The sequence below is a fragment of the Solea senegalensis genome, linkage group LG20, assembly GCF_019176455.1.
Source record: "Solea senegalensis isolate Sse05_10M linkage group LG20, IFAPA_SoseM_1, whole genome shotgun sequence".
Lineage (NCBI taxonomy): Eukaryota > Metazoa > Chordata > Actinopteri > Pleuronectiformes > Soleidae > Solea > Solea senegalensis.
Genome location: NC_058039.1, coordinates 12677932 through 12698104, shown reverse-complemented (window position 1 = coordinate 12698104; position 20173 = coordinate 12677932). Strand labels below are relative to the sequence as shown.

Below are 20173 nucleotides of genomic sequence, written 5' to 3'. Positions count from 1 at the left end.
CACTCGTCAACTTGTTTTTCCTCACAGAAGTAGTATGTGTGTGAAATCATGCAGGGACAGACAATTAGGAGCAGGAGGAGGAGGAGGAGGAGGAGCAGGCGTTGTCCTCACATGATTCCTGTACAGATAAAAAAGCTATGAGTCAGGGTAGAGAGAACAGAAGAGGGCAGGCATCCATCACCTCCATTTGGCAAGTAAGTGACCAACTTTAATATCTTCAAAACTGATATAACGATACTGTAAAAAGAATGTTTTACTGAACTGTGTTGGATTCTACAATCAATTAAAACAATTCCTCCCTGAAAGCAACTGAACACACAACAGGGATTTTTAATGATCGGTTGCTTTCTAATAGGAAGTAATATTAATGTAATAGTTTATTTGTCTTTAAACACATTATATCGTACAAAATTCGCCGGACATTCTCTCGTCTTGGATCTCTAAACCAAGCCTTACTCGTGCGTCCTGTCCCAACTACAGTTACCAGTCGAAATATGAATATGTTTTCTGAAGTTAAAGGTTATATATGTAATATTTTAAACGTTAATACAGACACCAGAAAAATATTTTCTATGTGCTAGAATAATGGCGGCAATACCACTCCATTTCCGTCTTTGTGTAAGAGCACGTGGAGTCCCCTCCCTGTGAAAGCATCCAGCGAGGACTGCTCCATGTTCTTGGACAGCTTTTATTAACTGGATTATTTCCCATTTCATCTAGTTTCAATTAAAAGTACTCCTTCTGAAAGTGAGTTACATAATAAATAAGGAAATTAAATACAATACAACACATTAATGAGGGGGATAAAAATTCAAAAAGTAATTATTTTCTATACATTTCAAAACTTTTTTTTTTAATTAAATGAGCTCCATGAAAAAAGAAAGGTTCATCATTGAAATAGCTCAACAGTTAAAACGTAAGCTACAGCTCAAGGCAACGTGTTCTTAGGAGCAGGCGTCCCAAAAAGTTGGCACCTCTCCTCGTTTTTGTGTTCTGCCTCTTTCTTCCTTTTCTTTTTTCTGTCCAGTGACGTCTTTCAGAGGGCGTGGACTTGAGAGACATGCCCTCATGCCATGGTGATGTGTGGCAGGTGAACTCACACACAGCAAACTGTTGACGCTGAAAATGGTGTCTCATTGTCTTTAGTATTTTAGGACTTAAGGGGCCCCAGGTCCCCTATTACCTGGGGCCCCTTAAATCCCTTGAAAAGCCCCTGTGTTGGCTAGTAATCTGTTACTCATTAAATTTTATTCTACCGTAGTATTACCACTTTACCCAGTAACAAGTAGTGATTGTCAAAAACTGGGTCGGGGACCCACAGATGATTTTCTTTTGGTCCCCAAACAGTTTTCACAACCTTTTACTGTTGTTGTGTATTTTAAACCTCATGGAGCAAAATAATGATGAATAATGATCACTATCATTGAATTAACTATAGATTGTTTTGTTGACCTTTAAAGGGAATCTGCAGAAAACAATTGGGGGAGACGATAGACCGTAAATATAGAGTGGATGCAGTGTCCCTGTTCTCCAGAGGACACCAATGTAATAATTATTATTTCCGCTGCCTCCTATAGTTCCAATTCCTTAATGACAGTTCTTCTCTGCAGTTGAAAGTTCTTCATTACAGTCCAAAGTTCTTCTTCTTATAATATTAATAATAATAATTCCAGCAGGCTGCACACTGAAAAGTGTAATGCTGCCCTCTACAGTTTGAAGTAGTTTCTCTATTACAGGTCAAACTCCTTAATAACGGTTCTTCTCACAGTCCATAGTCCTTCTTCTTCTGCTAATCATTTCCAGCAGACTGCACACAGAAATGTGCAGCCCTCTACAGTTTATAGTTCTTAATCACAGTTTGAAGCTGCCACTATGCAGCTCAATTCTCTTCCACAGAGTTCTAGATTTTCTCGTATAGCCCAAGGGTTGCAGTTTGAATGCTAGTGTTTGGGAAAATTAGCTTCTACTTCTCCCTTGATTCATAACTGTTGATAAACATTTATGTGTGGAGTAAATTGTCTCAATCATGAGTTTTGGGTCTTCTTCTATAATGTCATTTTTCTTTGTAAATTGTGTTCCCATTTAGATGGAAAACGGACCATAAAATACACAACATATGAGTGGGCAATAGTGTGATTGACAGATGTCAATCAGCGTGGTGTCGTCAACATCCTGAGGCTTTGTTTTTAATCCGTCAATCCGTTTAATCACAAACCTGAACATTGCTTTGCCTTTGCTCTCTCTGTCTTTAAGCATGTGGACAGTGGCTTGTTTAGTGATATATCTGTCACATTTTTACCACACGAAACACACAGGGCACCTGTAATTGGTTGTGTCATTAGTAAAACAAATTGTAAAAATGTAATTAGTAAGCCACCTGCCAATTTATTAGAAAGAAAAATACACATTAAGGGTTAGGGAAAGAGTTTCTTCTTTCATTTTATGTCAGATGGCAGCCACAACTGTCTTAAAACAACAGGAAGTAATTGCACCATTACACATGCAATGTTTAAGTGTACAAAGCAGACAAGAGAGGACAGTCCATAGCAATCAACATCCCCTAAATCCATGGTTTCCCAACCTGGGGTCCAAGTCCCACTTTAGGGGGCCACCAGAGATTACATGGGGGGCGCAGAGAGATATTAAATTTAGAAAATCCCAATCACACACTCTCTTGCAGTGTTTCTCAATCCTGGTCCTGGATTGCATGTTTTAGATGTTGCCCTCCTCTAACAAACCTGATTCAAACAAACGGCTCGTTACCAGGCAGTGTTTGCTGTTGAGCTGTTGGCAACATCTAAAACATGCAGGGCAGTGGGTCAGGACCAGGACTGAGAAAACCCAGCTCTATAAAGATAATCAGAACTGGTATTGTCTTGGACACAAGGATAAAAGGTTGGGAACTACTGTCCTGAATGTCCATAATCATGTTGGAATTGATAATTAATCATCCATGGGCAGGTACACAAAAGGAAAGGGTGTAAGATGTATTAAAAAATTGAGGGAACACTAAAGACTCAAGAATAAATTGTCTCTCTTCCTCCATTGTGATATTGTGTGTGTGAGTGTGTGTGTGTGTGTGTGTGGGGGGGGTGTTCTGTAGCTTCAACAGGGAGACTGTGATCATGGTTTTTGGCTTTTCAATAACTCACAAACTTATTGCACTTTCACTTTGACCCAGGCAGGAGCAATGAAATGGTGGAGATTGTGTGGTTTTTCTTGCTTGTGTGTTTATTAATGACAACTTTCACTGGACTGTCACTTTGCAGAGAGCAAGGTTTATTTTGGTCCCACATGCTGGTCATAGTGCGACATCTAGTGGCGGTGGGACAAACTGATCTAGTTGCAGTGATGGGAGAATAGAGGAGGCTGACCTCATTTGTGCATTAATAGTTAGTGGATTAACACTAGTTAGTAGTCGCAAATGGCTCAAAAACTGTATATGATTTGTAGTATGAAATACACTCAACAGCCACTTCATTAGGAACACTTTACACTAATGACATGTTTTTCCGCTGCTGTCATTCTGGTTGTACCTTTGTTGCAACAAGTAGTTGTTTAAGTGACTGTTGCCCCATGCCGTAAAGGTCATAGTGGCTTAGCCTGCACAATCTTAGCCTGTAGAACTCCCTTTAAAGGTCCAGTATGTAACATTTAAGATGGTTTAACATTTAACTCCTGCCCCAAAGAATGCTTGTGTACATCATATACTATAAATCTTTTATACATAGGGGAGACCAGGGACAGTTGTAACAGGGGACTATTGTAACATCTTGAATTCCTCCAATCAGAAACAACTTAGATTGATGACACTCACTGTGCGCATGCTCAGTGAGTGTCCCTCCATTCCTGCTAAAGAGAGAGCCACATTTGAAACTTCCTGATGGTGTTATCTACAAAAGCTTGTTTTTTAGGTAAAAAAATTACTTTCCTGTCTGATGTACTTTTTTGGATGCTGTTCAAATGGCTATGAATTCAGACAAGTATTATTAGAATTATTTACAATACACTGTTTTGTAAGCTTAAAATAGAAATGGCTAACAAGTGTCAAACTAGCAGTCAAGCTTGCTCACATGAGATGAAAACATGGTTGGTGGTACTGGGACGGTTGTAAAGCCCTGTTACAACCGTTTTAGTTATATATTAAAAACTAATAATAATAATGCTTATTGTTTATGATTGTTATTTACTTGATGTAAGGCGACCTTGAGTGCCATGAAAGGCGCCATCAAATAAAATGTATTATAATCAATTTCTTGCATTATAATTTGACAGCTTCACTTTCTTTATTTCATAAAAACCACATGAATACATTATTTCAACAGTTGACAGATTTAAGTTTATAATAAAACAAATTGGTTATTCCAGTGTAAATGGTTTTTGATGTATTGGTGAAAATTGCAAAAAGTGTTACAACTGTCCCTGGTCTCCCTACACTGCAAGGATTGTGCACGTGTTTTGCACTGCCATGTTTCTACAGCAGCCCAAATTGCTGCATCGAACGTTTGAATTGCTTTTGGCTCAGAGCGTTTGTCTGTTTGTCAGAGATGAGCACTGACCTTGTTGAACGTGAAGTTAGTCCCAGATGCTGGTGCTAGTGCGCCATCAAGTGGACATAGGACAGATCTAGTTGTTGCTCACAAGAGTTCAAACTTAAATGTTTCATACATTAACCGTTAATTAACTGCTAATTATCTATTAAGTAAGTTCCACTTACTTAATAACTTACTTAATAAGTGGAACTTATTACTTAGTGGACTAAGTGGAACTTATTAAGTAAGTTCCACTTACTTAATAGTTATTATTTATTAAAAAATAATGAAGGTAATGGCAGCTACAGAGTCACAATTTCAGCGTTGAGAACTTTAAACTCTGTGTAAAATTGGTTGAATTTTTTTTTTATTGGTTTTCGCAGCCTGAGAATAAGCCAAATGCCTATGACAGAGTCCTTTGATGTGATATTACAACCAAATGTCTTATTACTACTATTATGAAAACATATTCAGTATTATATTCTATGTTTACTGCTGCATGTGCACACGTTTGACACCTCTAAGACAGACAGACAGACACTTTCCTTGAATTAACAGAGATTTTCATCTCCATGTCGTTTATTAGCAATAAATCAAAATGGGAAAGGAGAAGATCCACATCAACATCGTGGTCATTGGCCATGTCGACTCCGGCAAATCCACGACCACCGGCCACCTGATCTACAAGTGCGGAGGAATCGAAAAGAGAACCATCGAGAAGTTTGAGAAGGAAGCCGCTGAGGTTCGTTCAAATGATGACGAAATGGCTTAAAATGAGATTTCAGGCATTTTCTGCAGCGTGGTTGTATGAGGTGATTGTCCTTTATACACCCTCAGTATCAGGAACTAGACTCACTCCAACTGGAAAACATGGCTGATAAAGGGGGTCACAAGAAAGAAACAGATTCTAGCCACTTAAAAAACAAACTCACTTAATGAAATAATAAATCAGTGGTTCTCAAACTTTTTATACTGGTAGAGTGAAACTAGATTAAGATGGAGTGAACGATAAGGTGACCCTAATTATTATTCTTTAATTGAATGTATTACTATTTGTGGTCAAAATTCCTCAGCTCCAGTCCGATCACATACCCTGGTAGAATAAGTATTTCTGATTTTCCTCCAAGTACCACCAGAGGAGGCTCGCGTACCACTGTTGGTACACATACCACAGTTTTAGAACCACGGTTCTACATAATCCGAAGAATATGTTTATGTGTGTTTTCCAACAGGAAACTGTTGGTTGTTTGAGTCGATATGTAAATCACTCACTTTCTGCATTCTCGAAACTCAAATGACCTGGGGAAACTTTAGTCTAGTCAGGTGGGGGACTAAACAACAGTTTAGGAAAAATCAACTGTTCAGTAGTGGGGGATGAGTTGAGCTTCAAATTATATCTTGATATTCTATCATGAAGAGTATTCATGATGCTGTTGCACACCATTTCAAAATAAAAGTGTCCGGTGTTCAGATTTGGGAACGATGTATTGTTCATGAAAAATCCATATGTATGTGTCCCTGAAGACTATGAAAATTCCTTTAAGGAGTCAGACCTTAAAGGAATACTTCATTGATTTGCATTTAGCTTTGTATTAGTAGAATAGGGGTAGTATTTTTGAAAAATTGTGCTTCCCAACCTCAGTTTCCCCTGTGTTGAGAAATATCTTCATTTCTAGTATGAAAAAATGGTTATTTTTTTCCTTGTGTCTCTGCAAGCAGCAACTTTTTCAGTGCGTTTGAGCCTCCATGTCTCATGCTGGTGTCTCATGTACTTTTTTGGTGGTTTTTGACAACCACATACAACCACCAAAAAAACAGAGCTTTCTCTTTAAATTAAAGAGCAATCACAAGAAAGTATTCTTATTTACTACATCAAAGATTGAGGCTGAATCCCATTTCACACCTTGCTTCTACCACTTAGGTTCACGTGAGTATGCGATATTTGGCCTTTCAAATGGAGATTTGTTTTCCTCATAGTAACCCAAATCCAAGGAAACTAGTGTTCTTGTCATGCTAACCACAATAAAACCTGCTTGCAGTCTTGACACCATAAACCTGTTCACCAGTATTTCCAAGTATTCTCAAGTCTCCATTTTGCTGCAGAGATCCAGAAGGTGATGACAAATAAAATTCTGGAGGGGGATCCCATTTTGTATGGCTAGATTTTAGCCTCTTCCCTTTGTAACCCAGGTCCAAATGAGAAGGGGACAAAGGTGAGGGCAAGTGGTAATGAGAAATAAGTTAATAATACTTCCTAATTCCTATTCCATTTGTATTGTCTTAACCACAACAGATGGGCAAGGGCTCCTTCAAGTACGCCTGGGTGCTGGACAAACTGAAGGCTGAGCGTGAGCGTGGTATCACCATTGACATCGCTCTGTGGAAGTTTGAGACAAGCAAGTACTATGTGACCATCATTGATGCTCCTGGACACAGGGATTTCATCAAGAACATGATCACTGGAACATCTCAGGTAAAGACATTGATTATTGAGCCTTTTCAATTCACCACCAGGATATGAAGTTTTACCAAGTTCTGTCTGTTCAGGCTGACTGCGCCGTGCTGATCGTTGCTGCCGGTGTTGGTGAGTTCGAGGCTGGTATCTCCAAGAACGGCCAGACCCGTGAGCACGCCCTGCTGGCCTACACCCTCGGCGTGAAGCAGCTCATTGTCGGAGTCAACAAGATGGACTCCACCGAGCCCCCTTACAGCCAGAAGCGCTTTGACGAAATTAGCAAGGAAGTGAGCACTTACATCAAGAAGATCGGTTACAACCCAGTCACTGTTGCCTTTGTGCCTATCTCTGGGTGGCATGGAGACAACATGCTAGAGGCCAGCAGCAAGGTGAGGACATTATCAATATGTGTTGATCTGATTATTGTGAACATGGACTGATGTCTTATTTAAATCTGTCTGTAGATGAGCTGGTTCAAAGGATGGAATGTTGACCGTAAAGAGGGTAAAGCCAATGGAACCACCCTGCTGGAGGCTCTGGATGCCATCCTGCCCCCCTCCCGCCCCACAAACAAACCCCTGCGTTTGCCCCTGCAGGATGTTTACAAAATTGGGGGTGAGCTTACTCCATATTAATGCCTATATTCCTATACTGTATGACAATAGTACTGGGACACCTGACCATTACACTGTAATGATGTATTCAAATATATACAGTACTTTAGTATGGGGCCACACGGTGGTGTAGTGGTTAGCACTCTCGCCTTGCAGCGAGAAGACCCGGGTTCGAGCCCCGGTTGGAACAAGGGCCTTTCTGCATGGAGTTTGCATGTTCTCCCCGTGTGTGCGTGGGTTCTCTCCGGGTTCTCCGGCTTCCTCCCACAGTCCAAAAACATGCAATGTGGGGATTAGGTAAATTGGACACTCTAAATTGACCATAGGAGTGAGAGTGAATGGTTGCTTGTCTTTAGCTGTGTGTGGCCCTGCGATGGACTGGCGAACTGTCCAGGGTGTACCCCGCCTATCGCCTGATGTAGCTGAGATTGGCACAGCACCCCCAGCGACCCTCTGGTGGAGGATAAAGCGGTTAGATGATGACTGACTGACTTTAGTATGGAGTTGGTCTTCCGTTGTAGCTATATATACAGCTTCTTGGAAGACTTTCCTCAAGATTTTGAAGAGTTTCTATGTGAATGTTTGCCCATTCATTCTGGACAGCATTTATGACGTCAGACACTGACCTTAGATGAGAAGACCTGGCTGACAATCTCTGTTCCAGTTCATCCCAAAGGTGCTCAATGGGGTTATGGGTCAGGGCTCTGTGTGGGTCAACTTCTTCCACACCAAACTCGTCAAACCATGTCTTTATAGTCCTCGCTTTGTGCACTGGGACACAGTCATGTTGGAATAAAAAAGTTGCCACAAAGTTGAAAGCATAGCATTGTTCACAGTGTCTTCACTGGAGATAAGGGGGCTAGAACAAAGCCTGACTGTATTCAATACTTTTCAGGTTTAGCCAAATACTTTTGTCCACACAGTGTATCTTGATGCACTATCTTGGGAGCATTTGATAAATACATGACCTCCTTTTCTCTCTCAGGTATTGGAACTGTTCCTGTCGGACGTGTTGAGACCGGTATCCTGAAGCCTGGTACAATCGTGACGTTTGCTCCCCCTGAACTCACCACTGAGGTGAAGTCTGTGGAGATGCACCACGAGTCTCTGGCTGAGGCTGTCCCCGGAGACAACGTCGGCTTCAACATCAAGAACGTGTCCGTCAAGGAGATCAAACGTGGCTTTGTGGCCGGTGACAGCAAGAATGACCCACCCAAGGGTGCTGACAACTTCACTGCTCAGGTCAGTCTGAGGAAATATAAAGATGAGAAGCATGCCAAGATGCTGACATTTACATATGTATATGGTGCAAAGGGCCGGTTATAGATAATGGATGGTTAAAGGTACAAAAATATCTAACATTTCTGCATCAACACATTCAAAAGCAACAACTCTTTACATCCATAGAAATCGGGTCGTCATCGTTACGACATCATCTGCCTTATAGTTTTGGCTATAACTTCCTGGACAAACCACCAATGAAACACCAAAGTGAGAAATATTTGTTGTGGTGTCTTTTGTTTTTCCATTTTCTCGTTGATTGTGACTAGGGGCCACACGGTTAGTGTAGTTCTTAGCGCTGGTGCCTTGGCAGCAAAAAGACCAGAGAGTTTCCAACACAGAGCAATGGATTTGCAAAAAATAGTTTTGCTGGTGTTGTGTTTACTTCCGCCTTGCATATTCTGCTGTCAGAGTTCTCCTAAGACAACAATTCCCTCGATCCCACGCGGCTTCCCCACCCATCAAACTAGGTCTTTTGTTATCGTTTTGTTATTGAGAGACCTCTAGGGGCAGAAATGACATTCTGTGCATTCAAGTGACTTGTTTTCATCATTTCTAACTGCACACCAATGTGAATTTTTCCAGGTCATTGTCCTGAATCACCCTGGCCAGATACAGCCAGGTTACAGCCCTGTGCTGGATTGCCACACTGCTCACGTTGCTTGCAAATTCAGGGAATTCCTCCAGAAGATTGACCGTCGTTCTGGGAAGGTCCTTGAGGAAAGCCCCAAGATACTCAAGTCTGGAGACGCAGCCATTATCAACCTGTCTCCTAATAAACCCATGTGTGTTGAGAGCTTCGCCGAATATCCTCCACTTGGTAAGTGAAATAGGTTTTGCACTTGATTGCTGCATTTGTGGACTGCATTTTAATGAAAAAGGGAGTTAGATAGGTTAGGTAGTGTCTAACCTTGTTTTTTTGTCCATCATCACGTTTAATCGATAGTGAAGTGTAATACAGATATTATCCACAATTTGATGTGGACCAACACAGATTCGATTTGATCATTTCTGTCCTCGTCTTCTTCTTAGGGCGCTTTGCCGTGCGAGACATGAGGCAGACCGTGGCCGTCGGTGTCATCAAGAAAGTCGAGAAGAAATCTGCAGCTACAGCAAAGGTCACCAAGGCTGCAGTTAAGGCTCAGAAGAAATGATCTTAAATTCTGGGTGTCCGACAACGGAGCCACATTAGGATTTATCTCAACATTTTTCACTGGATGCATAGATCATGGTGGAGCCAACTGGAATGGCTTCAGCCACTAAAAACATTTGTTCTGTTTAGGGAAAACTAATGTGATAATTGGATTCAAATCAAAGCAATAAAAAAAGCCTTTAATCACACCAAATGAAGACCCGTCTTTGTATCCGATTAACCTTTTCCAAATGTTTGGATTCTGATGCTTCTCTGTACATGTTCCTACTCTGATTCATACAGGTAATGATGAAGAAACGTGACACCTCACTCTTGATCTGTGAACTTTAATTGAGGACATGTTTTGTGTGCATTTTCTCGGTACATTTAAAGCAAAAACAGACACTTTTTTTGCCTTAAACTTGTCATTGTGATGTTAACACTGGCTGCACAGTGTAACTGTGATAGTGTAATTACTTGGCTGTCAGGCAGGGGCGTTGCAACAGGGGAGGCGAGGGATTCTTTTTTTTCTCAGCTCCGAATGTTAACTTAACGCGCCTTTTTGAAAGTGCTATAAACTATAATCATAGTTTCCAGCATGCTGTGCAGCTCAAAGTTCTCCATCACAGCCCAAATCATATAAAAAACAGATAAAAACAGAGACTGGAGAAAAAGATGCAACAAAGTAACCACCCTAACAGTTGTGTTGTTTTTCTAATTTTATTGTGAATGAGACTTTAGGCTGCTTTTTAGAGTCCAGATATTTTCCTGAAACTGTCCTGAAGGGGGTGGAATTCTCCTGCTGACAGCTGCCCCCAAGTGGTAGAATTTGGGTGATACGTCGCTGTCCGTTCAATTTCAAATGGTTTGATATGTGCTTGAATGTATGCACAATTTGTTTTAGTGGTTGAATGTTATGCTTGATTAATTAATATAAAAATTTTTAAAAAATTGTTATTTATGTTGATGGATATTAAGCACTTTTTGTGCACGTTGACCTTTTGTGAAGCCCATCCGTCATAACCACACGCACGTGTTCTTAAAGTGAAGTGGATTTATGTATCCCCACGTTTATGTAATAGTTAATACACTCGTATGTAGAAGCTCTTTAGCCAAAATTATATTTTTAATGCTAAAATATAATTATTATTGTTATCCATGGATTTTCAAATGTACTGTTTCACAAAAAAAGGGGGGATTAAGGTGTCAAATTATAGTTATTTAGTTGCATTCCTGAGCAGAAAAATTTGTTTTAGTGGTTGAATGTTATGCTTGATTAATTCTTTTGACTTCTCAGAGAAGGATTCCAGTGAGCTGACTCACGTTTGAGTATAAAAAGGTGAATTCAGTTTGATATTTGCCAAATAAATAACAAAAATGTCTTTGGTTTTAATCAAGTTTTTGAACGATTTCTAAGATATGTATGTGATGGGTATGTGTATATATATATGTATACACATATACATATATATATATAAATATATATATATATATATATATATACTATGTCTCTTAAACGTCTACCACCAGTGGTACGTGAGCTACCTAAGGTGGTACTTGGAGGAAAATCACAACTATACTGTTCTACTGTATATACCAGGGTATGTGAGTGGAGCTGAGGAATTTTGACCGGCGTTCGTGGAAACCAAAAAATGGTACATTAAATTAAATAATAATAATTAGTCACCTTATCTCTTGCTTCATCTTGAACTAATTTCACTTTCCAAGAGCTCAATATTTTCTCAGGTGGTCCTTGGTATAGAAAGTTGGAGAACCACTGGTCTATAGAATACTTGATTCTACAAACAGGTGACATGTGGTGGCACATCCGGATGAGAATCCCGATTTTACATTCACTGAGGTGGAGCCAAAATGCCCATGAAAGATGTTGCAGATAAAAAGAGACATCTTTATTATTTACTATGCTTTATTGTTTTTATTGTTGGTTTTTTTCTATTGTTTTCATTTGAACCTATACAGCAGTTAATCCAAGGAAATGTTTTGGGTAGGAGAACTCATTTCTTCGCAGCTTTAACTGCAGCCTTGGTAACTTTTCCAGATGTGGGATTCTTCTTGTTGACGGACTTGATGACACCGACAGCCACCGTCTGCTTCATGTCACGCACAGCGAAGCGACCTGAGAGGAAGAGGAGTTAAAGGAAAGGGACAAACGGATGGGGAGTCGGTGAGAGGCACGACAATGATGGGAAAATGAAATCAAACTCATGAACATGGCTCGTGAGAAGCAAGCGTCCCTAATCCACAAATAAAAGGTTTAATAATCATTAAAAACCCATTTTTATATGCAACGGGCATATACAATGTCTCACACTTTAGCTCTGACACGTTTCCTTTAAAAAAGTCTAGATTTTTTTTCACTAGTTAAACGCTGTTAATGTGAAGGTGCTAAACTAAATTGTTTGCTCTGTGTTTGCAGTAACTCTCAGATCCCGAGCATTGTCTCTTCACGTGTCTCACCATATCAGACTTTGAACAAGACTGTTGTGACAAAAATTATATCACAATGACAATATTTGTGACGATATTTCACTGAATTCCAAAATAAAAGTGCTTGTGTTGTGTTGTCGCAAGTTTGAGGCCTCTGTGCTTGAGCAGGGTTTGCTTTGTTTGTTTTAGATGTTTCTTTGCTCCAACACACCTGATTCAAATAACTAGGTCGTAATCAGGCTTCTGTAGAGCTTGCTGATTACCTGACCATTTGAATCAGGTGTGTTGGAGCAGGGCAACAACTAAAACATTGGTGTTCTGGAGGACATGCAGGAACCCTGGTCCCTTCTCCAAACAGAAAAAAAAATGTGTTGCAAATGTTATTACTTACCAAGTGGGGGAAACTCTGCAAACGCCTCAACACACAGGGGTTTTGAAGGCTCCATCAAGACCATGGCTGCATCTCCAGACTTGACACTTTTGGGGTTTTCTTCCAGGGCTTTACCACTACGACGGTCGATCTTCTGAAGGAGTTCTGCGAATTTGCAGGCAATATGAGCAGTGTGGCAATCCACCACAGGGCTATAACCCTTGTTGATTTGACCGGGATGGTTCAGCACGATGACCTGCGGGGGGAGAAAACAAGGTGAGAAATGCAGATTAACCCTTAGAAACAGAGGCCATAAGAATGTGCAATATAGTGTTGCACATAGAGTGGTTTTTATCCTTTTTCAGCACAACCTATAGGCAATGTGATGAAAAAGATTTATTTTTGAATTTCCTATGCCTACTATGTAAACACATCTAAGCAAAAAAGTACTCTGAACCAGGTTCGGTTCACAGTGTCACTTACAGTAGTAACTGACTGAGTTTAAAGTTCCAGTGAGTTAAATGTAGGTAAAATAATTTTTATCATAATTGTTTGGAAGAAATTGAAAATAAAACATTTATACTTAATTTTGTCTAGGGTGTAAGATCACCCATCTGTATGAATCTGTTTTTCATTTACTCAGAAGCTGGGTTAGCTTTACAGAGGCCACCATTTTGGACCACCAATGTTTTTGCTACCCAAAGTTAACTCATTTGAAAATAAAGGGTGAGGTGAGGCATATTCAGCTGCAACATGCAACTTCACCAATGACCCTTTTAGGAAATTGCTAGCTCAATTACTATTTACTATGCACAACCCGTAACTCGCAAATTTCACTTTCTGGTTTTTTTGTCTTTTCTTCCTCCCTTCTCTTCCTGACTCGCACCTGAGCAGTGAAGGTCTCCGCAGCCATTGGTGGGTCGTTCTTGCTGTCGCCGGCCACATTCCCTCGACGGATCTCCTTGATGGACACGTTCTTGATGTTAAAACCGACGTTGTCACCGGGGAGAGCCTCAGACAGGCTCTCGTGGTGCATCTCCACGGACTTCACCTCAGTGGTCAGATTGGGGGGACTGAACGTGACGACCATACCAGGCTTCAGGATACCAGTCTCAACACGTCCAACAGGAACCGTTCCAATACCTGAGAGGGAACAGGAGGCCAAATGTTTGTTAATACTCTATTATGAGTTATTAATGAACTAAAAGAGAGGTGTGTGCCAAGTTCCACTAAACCTAACCTTGATATTTATTCTAACCTTAACCTCAGTCCTATCTGGGTCCATAACCTTGAAGTTAAAATGCGGAGATGAAATTGAAGATGGCGTCACAGGAAGACAACTTTGAGTAAAGTACTTCATAAACAGTCTTCTATCAAATCCAATTAGTAATGGACACTTTGTCGAACCCTCTCCTCACTACCACAGAAGTGAAATGTTGTTTTGAGCCTGACAGTGGTTTTTAAAATAGCGATTTGTCTCGACGCAATGATTTGCCCTGTGCAGTGCCATTTTAGGTCTTCCCCTTGAAATCGCAAAAAAATATGAAATTTACCAATACAAAAATCTGAAAATAGACTTAGAATGTCTGTAACTCTGGATTTTTCCTTCAATGTCATATGCTGTGTTTCCATCATGGTGCGCTTCCATTTGGTACAGTACGTTATAGTTTAGAACAGTAAAGCCCTGGGTCAGGCTTGTGTTTCAACCGAGAACAGTACCATGACTTAGTAGGTGGGTGTCGATGGCGGTCAAGCTTTGTATGAGAACAGACTGTAGGAGTTTGCCTCGACTTCCTTGCAGTATCTACACCGATCAGCTGACTGTACTGTACCATTTTACTCTGCTAATACAAGGGAAAGGTGCCAAAGAATGGGAACCATTCCACTCAGTGGAAACACAGATTTTTTCTCCCTTGAAACAACTCTGCTCACCACCAATTTTGTAGACGTCCTGCAGGGGCAAACGTAGGGGCTTCTTGATGGGGCGATCAGGTGGCAGGATGGAGTCCAGAGCTTGGAACAATGTGGCTCCACTGGCCTTACCTTCCTTGCGCTCAATACTCCATTCCTTGTACCACTTCATCTACAGACAGATTCAAAGAGTGAAATCAGTCCATGTTCACACTGATCTGATTAACACAAGTTGGAAGTTTCCTCACCTTGTCGCTGGCCTCCATCATGTTGTCTCCGTGGAACCCAGAGATGGGCACAAAGGCAATAGAGGCAGGGTTGTAGCCAGTCTTCTTGAGGAACGAGGTCACTTCTTTTTTAACTTCCGTAAACCGAGCTTCGCTGTAAGGGGGCTCTGTGGAGTCCATCTTGTTGACTCCGACAATGAGCTGCTTCACGCCGAGGGTGTAGGCCAGCAGGGCGTGCTCACGGGTCTGGCCATTCTTGGAGATACCAGCCTCGAACTCACCAACACCGGCAGCAACAATCAGCACGGCGCAGTCAGCCTGAACAGACAGAACTTGGTCAACTGTGTGCACGTCAAACATTAACTGAGTCAGTTGAAATGATGACATATCATATCATATCATATTTTACCTGAGATGTTCCAGTGATCATGTTCTTGATGAAATCCCTGTGTCCAGGAGCATCAATGACAGTCACTAGGAACTTGGTGGTCTCAAACTTCCACAGAGCGATGTCAATGGTGATACCACGCTCACGCTCGGCCTTCAGCTTGTCCATCACCCAGGCGTACTTGAAGGAGCCCTTGCCCATCTGTTGTGGTTTAGAAAATACAAATGGAGAAGGCAAAGCAGGTATCAGTGAGTGATGAATTTCCTTCCCTGTGTTATCCCATGTTCTTATTAAAGTTCTACATTTACTATAGTGTCCAACTTAGTAGGGTTGCTGCTGTCTGTGGAATTTATTTCTTGCCATTCTGTGAAACAAACAATTCAATTTTACTGTTTTTTTTGGTTGGATATATTTAACTTTTCCCCCATTGAAAGCGATTGGCACTGCCTTCGTCTGACTCTGATCTGGGTTGCCATGGCACATATGTGGCAGGGAATTTCATCTACCTCGATCTGTACAGCACAGATGCAAAGAAGCTGTGTCTCAAATGATCATCGATCGTGTGATTACACTTTTGATTGGGGATCCATTGCAGGAGCAACCACTTTATAACGTGTTATACAAACTAGTGTGACATTGACGTCAATTGAACGGACCTCGGCGGCTTCCTTCTCAAACTTCTCGATGGTTCTCTTGTCGATTCCTCCACACTTGTAGATCAGGTGGCCGGTGGTGGTGGATTTGCCAGAGTCGACATGGCCAATGACCACGATGTTGATGTGGAGCTTCTCCTTTGCCATTTTGATTTACTGCTAATAAACAACATGGAGAGAAAAGTTAAGTTGACTTTAAAGTACCATCTGAGTGTGAGATAATGTGACTATTACTATTATTTGAATTGTTTATGAATCATTTGTTTCATTTTCTATGCACACACTCCTGTCAGTAGAAAAACAGTATTTCTGATTTTTCCTCCCAAGTACCACCAGAGGAAGTTTTCACAACACAGTTTGAGAACCATGGATTTAGATCAATGACAGCTGATAATCGACTATAGTTAACTGACTGATTATCTTAATGTTTTTATAGATGATATCAATTATAATAATGATAGTTAATTAACTGTTTGTGTGTGCAATATTTAATTCTGAACACTTCCAAGTAACTACAGATAAACTGCAAGAACAAGATCTGTCCCACAGCCACTAGATGTCACACTAGCACCAGCATTTGGGATTGAAACGCACCTAGACACTGCTATGGTGAAATTAGATTAAGCGAGACTTTAATTTTTGTTATTTGTTTCAATTTCGAGCACCATGACGTCCAATCTGTGATCTGATGACGTCCCCGTGATTTTACAGTATTTCAAAACTATAAAAAATACGCCAAGGTACGTTGGGTCAAAGTATTTTGGCACAGAATATCAAGGCATTTTCATCATCTCGACAAATGACAAATGACAAAAATGATATCTTGTCATTTGAAACACGTGCGTCAGAAACACGAGGACCTTCTTCCAGGCCGAAGGTGACATTCACTGCCACTAGATGTCAGTGTAACGTGCCACCTGAGACCTAAAAGCACAGAGTTTCATTCTTTGGCCACACCTTTACTCCCCACCACCCACAATTCATGGGCTCAGCAAAGAGAAGCCTTCATTTTTTTTAGCCCAGCAAAATAAGAGGTTCCTAAAATTAAGTAACAAGATCCTCATGCCGTACACAGGCACATCAATAAAATAGCAAAAACCTAAAGGAATGGAGTTTTATAAGAGCAACAAACAATAGGCACATTATATTGTATCACCTGCTAAAAGACACACACAGACTAAAGCTGAAAATGGGGAAAAAGAGAGAAATGGTGAAACTGGTAGGCTAAAAGGCTTTTGTTTAAAGTCTTAATTTGACAAACATCCACTCCATTTGAAAACCCTTAAATATACTTCCTGCTTTGTCACATGGTTACATGATATGTCCGTTTTCTTCCCACCCCCCAAAACGAATTGTTTTAGTGTATTGTCTGCATTCGTTTGTAATGTGATTATCATCATTAATCAGCAGATTCTTTCATTCATATCACTTATGTTTTGTATTGTTCAAATCATTTCCCTCAAGTTGCAAAACAGAAATTTGTGTTTTCTGTCTAATATTTAAAATTTCACCTTGTAAACAACAGCAAAATAATGGCTTTAATGAAATAAAGCCCTGTAGTTTTTGGCAGCTGAAAAACTAAGATCATCCAAAGCTTAAAGTGTCTAATTTATGTTCATTCATTTTAAGCAGTGGCAGAATCTTTTTTAAAAGTGGCCTGACTCACCTGTTAAATGGAGGTAGTGGACACGTGTGCTCCTCTGTTCACCGTGGATCTTCACTCAATGCTTTTTATCTCTGAACAAAGTCATGTGAGGGTGAGGTCTTCTCCTAAACTCCTCCTCCTGGATGTTTGAGTACCTTAGCATGTCTTTATATCCTGAGCTTGAAAAGGTGTGAGCCGTTCAATTCTGCATGTCTGGAAAATTATGCAACTTGGCTGCCTGTCAGTGACGACAGAGCAGGCGCAGAAATCTAGAGTGGACGTGTAACTACTGCTGAAATAATGTGTCATTCAACATGGTTTGCTAAAATGTTGCTTTTTTTTGGTATTTTTCAAAGGTGAGAACCTGTACAACGCAGCAAAGCGGGAGTTCACATGAGAGTTGTAAAGAGGGGGAGGCCTTGTTTACACACTGCAGTTAAAAGTCATTGTCTTTCAAAACAACTTTATTTACACCCCACACCTTCAGTTCACATGTATGAGCATTACACTCATGTCATTGTTCAGGAGCCTCCAAACAGGATCGACCAAAATACCAGGAGCCGTGGTGTCTCTCAGTCTGCACAGATTGCACAGATGTACCTAAAAGTGGTCACTGAATATAAAATGTAACTTGTTTTTGCCAATAAGGTGTTGGCTGTATTTAGTAGGGAATTAGATCCAGTATTTATTTTACTCTGGAAAAATAATTTCTTTGTAATTTGAAACATGTGCACAAAGTTGTTCTTTTATATTAGAGTTTTCTTCTGAGAGATTAAACAATGCTGTTTAATTTCTATTTATCTTTGTATTGTAGAAGGGGTAGAATATTTGTTCATTGTGTTCACAGTTCATTGTGATGTGTTGGAAGGTCAGCTTTGTATCACATATGAACCGCTCAGTTGTTTAGGAGCAGTAGAAGAACAGTGTGGGATTAGTATCGGACGGTGACATCCCTAGCTTTCACAAATGTGTTTCCACTTTTCGAAAGTGACATAGCTCTTAAGTATTAAAGGAAAAATTGTAGGGGCCAATGGTGGCATGTTTGTGATAAGCAATCCCATGCACACATGCAGTACGGTACAGTTTGGAATGGTAAAGCCCTGGGTCAGTGGCTTTATTTGGTAGGCAACGACAACGAACAGCGACATTTAACGCGACACAGCGGAAACAACGGAGGACGTTGTCTCAAAAAGACGTCCAAGCTTTGGACGTCGGCTGACTGTACTGGAAAATTGTAACGGTTTGAACAGCCTCTTGAACTGCAAACTGAAATCCCACATGGTCGTTTTTAAAGTGTTGATAAAATCACCCAAGATTTCCAAAATCTTCTTTTTCTGCAAGGATACAGCGAAGCATTAAAGGATATGTCATTTTTTTCTATATTTTGATTGTTGATGAACACGGGTTTAGAACAAAAGTCAGAGCTAGCTTTCAAGGGACACACACTCACACACGTGTGCAAGGCAGCCATTTTGTTTGTGAGATAGCAGAGAGAGTTGCACGTGGTGCAAACAGGTTCATCCGCTCATGCTCTTACTACCCGTCATGTCGAGAGTTGACGAGTCTGACATAACGACACGAGGCTGGGGGAGGTGGCCTAGGCGTTGTAGCTCAGTTTAACGCCTGCAGTATAGTTTTTACTTTTAACTGTTTGTGTGTCATAGGAAATTTTGAAAACTCGCTTTTTGTTGTACCTCCCAACACACAAATTCCCTGTTTTAAAAGCTGATGGGATACAAAACTATTGCAGGTTCCCCTAAACTCTCTGGGGGCCACTCAGCATCTAGGCTGGTCAGGTTGAAGTGTGAAATTAGTCACAATACTCCATATACTGATATTTCATAGAATTTCAGCACAACCGAGGCAATCTGATACAATGATTGTTTTTTTCTCTCATTTTCATCACCTATAGAAACACACATTTTTAATTTCACTTGCTATGACATACACAAAAACAAAACAAAAAACACAAAAATTGAATATCAACAATGACTTAAAGATTGTTTTTCTAGTAGGAGACTGGAAACACTATGTGTGATCACCACAATCACTATCCAACAGGTTAAACTGGAATTAAGGCTGATTTACTGGTTTAATTGTGAATATACAATATTTTCCCTCTGCAGCTGCAGCAGCAGCAGTGCATAGGATTTAGAAGCATTACTGACTGTTCTTGTCTTCTCTTTATGTTGTCTCCTTCTCCACGAGTCTCTTTTCAGGCTCAGAAATTACTCAATGACAACTAGACCGTGTCTGAATGAGCCGTCATACTTAGAGATGCAGTGTTGAGCAAACAGCGAGAGGTGGTGGTGGTGGTGGTGGGGGAGGCCGCATCCTTTCAGCAAAGGATTTCAACTTAATTCTATAATGTACGCCCCCTGTTGTCACTGCACTCTCCTCCTCCCCAGGCTGTGTAATGGTGGTCAAACTGGTTGGTTTAGCTGCTGGAGGTTTCCTGGAGCTTTTTAATTCCCCTCCATGGTAGAGTCAGGTTGTGTTCTGTTTTGTTTAGTTTAG

General features: G+C 40.6%; 2 protein-coding genes across 3 annotated transcripts; one reads left to right on the top strand and one right to left on the bottom strand.

Annotated features, from left to right (window-relative positions):
* Positions 1-118: 118 nt before the first annotated feature.
* Positions 119-10228, top strand: LOC122786606 (elongation factor 1-alpha-like). The gene is made up of 8 exons (XM_044053028.1): positions 119-194; positions 5119-5274; positions 6826-7005; positions 7080-7376; positions 7452-7602; positions 8587-8843; positions 9468-9702; positions 9915-10228. The coding sequence occupies exons 2-8, from the start codon at positions 5131-5133 to the stop codon at positions 10034-10036; spliced, it is 1386 nt and encodes a 461-aa protein (XP_043908963.1). The 5' UTR covers positions 119-194; positions 5119-5130; the 3' UTR covers positions 10037-10228.
* Positions 10229-11942: 1714 nt separating this feature from the next.
* On the bottom strand, positions 11943-17743 carry LOC122786605 (elongation factor 1-alpha-like). Of its 2 annotated transcripts, none has more exons than XM_044053026.1 (8): positions 17678-17743; positions 16015-16170; positions 15380-15559; positions 14992-15288; positions 14765-14915; positions 13719-13975; positions 12854-13088; positions 11943-12151 (listed from the first exon to the last, which is right to left on the bottom strand). In XM_044053026.1, the coding sequence occupies exons 2-8, from the start codon at positions 16156-16158 to the stop codon at positions 12030-12032; spliced, it is 1386 nt and encodes a 461-aa protein (XP_043908961.1). In that variant the 5' UTR covers positions 16159-16170; positions 17678-17743; the 3' UTR covers positions 11943-12029. The 2 variants fall into 2 exon arrangements, with proteins under 2 accessions (XP_043908961.1, XP_043908962.1); XM_044053027.1 differs by having other exon boundaries at positions 16015-16167; positions 17678-17693.
* Positions 17744-20173: the final 2430 nt, after the last annotated feature.

What these genes read in the sequence shown, in the direction of transcription:
- LOC122786606 (XM_044053028.1), top strand. Translation starts at nt 5,131, where the DNA reads ATGGGAAAGGAGAAGATCCACATCAACATCGTGGTCATTGGCCATGTC. An exon ending in TTGAGAAGGAAGCCGCTGAG is followed by an intron (nt 5,275 to 6,825) that starts GTTCGTTCAAAT and finishes TAACCACAACAG; the next exon opens with ATGGGCAAGGGCTCCTTCAA. An exon ending in GGATGTTTACAAAATTGGGG is followed by an intron (nt 7,603 to 8,586) that starts GTGAGCTTACTC and finishes TTTCTCTCTCAG; the next exon opens with GTATTGGAACTGTTCCTGTC.
- LOC122786605 (XM_044053026.1), bottom strand. Translation starts at nt 16,158, where the DNA reads ATGGCAAAGGAGAAGCTCCACATCAACATCGTGGTCATTGGCCATGTC. An exon ending in TTGAGAAGGAAGCCGCCGAG is followed by an intron (nt 15,560 to 16,014) that starts GTCCGTTCAATT and finishes AAACCACAACAG; the next exon opens with ATGGGCAAGGGCTCCTTCAA. An exon ending in CGGAGACCTTCACTGCTCAG is followed by an intron (nt 13,089 to 13,718) that starts GTGCGAGTCAGG and finishes CTCCCCCCGCAG; the next exon opens with GTCATCGTGCTGAACCATCC.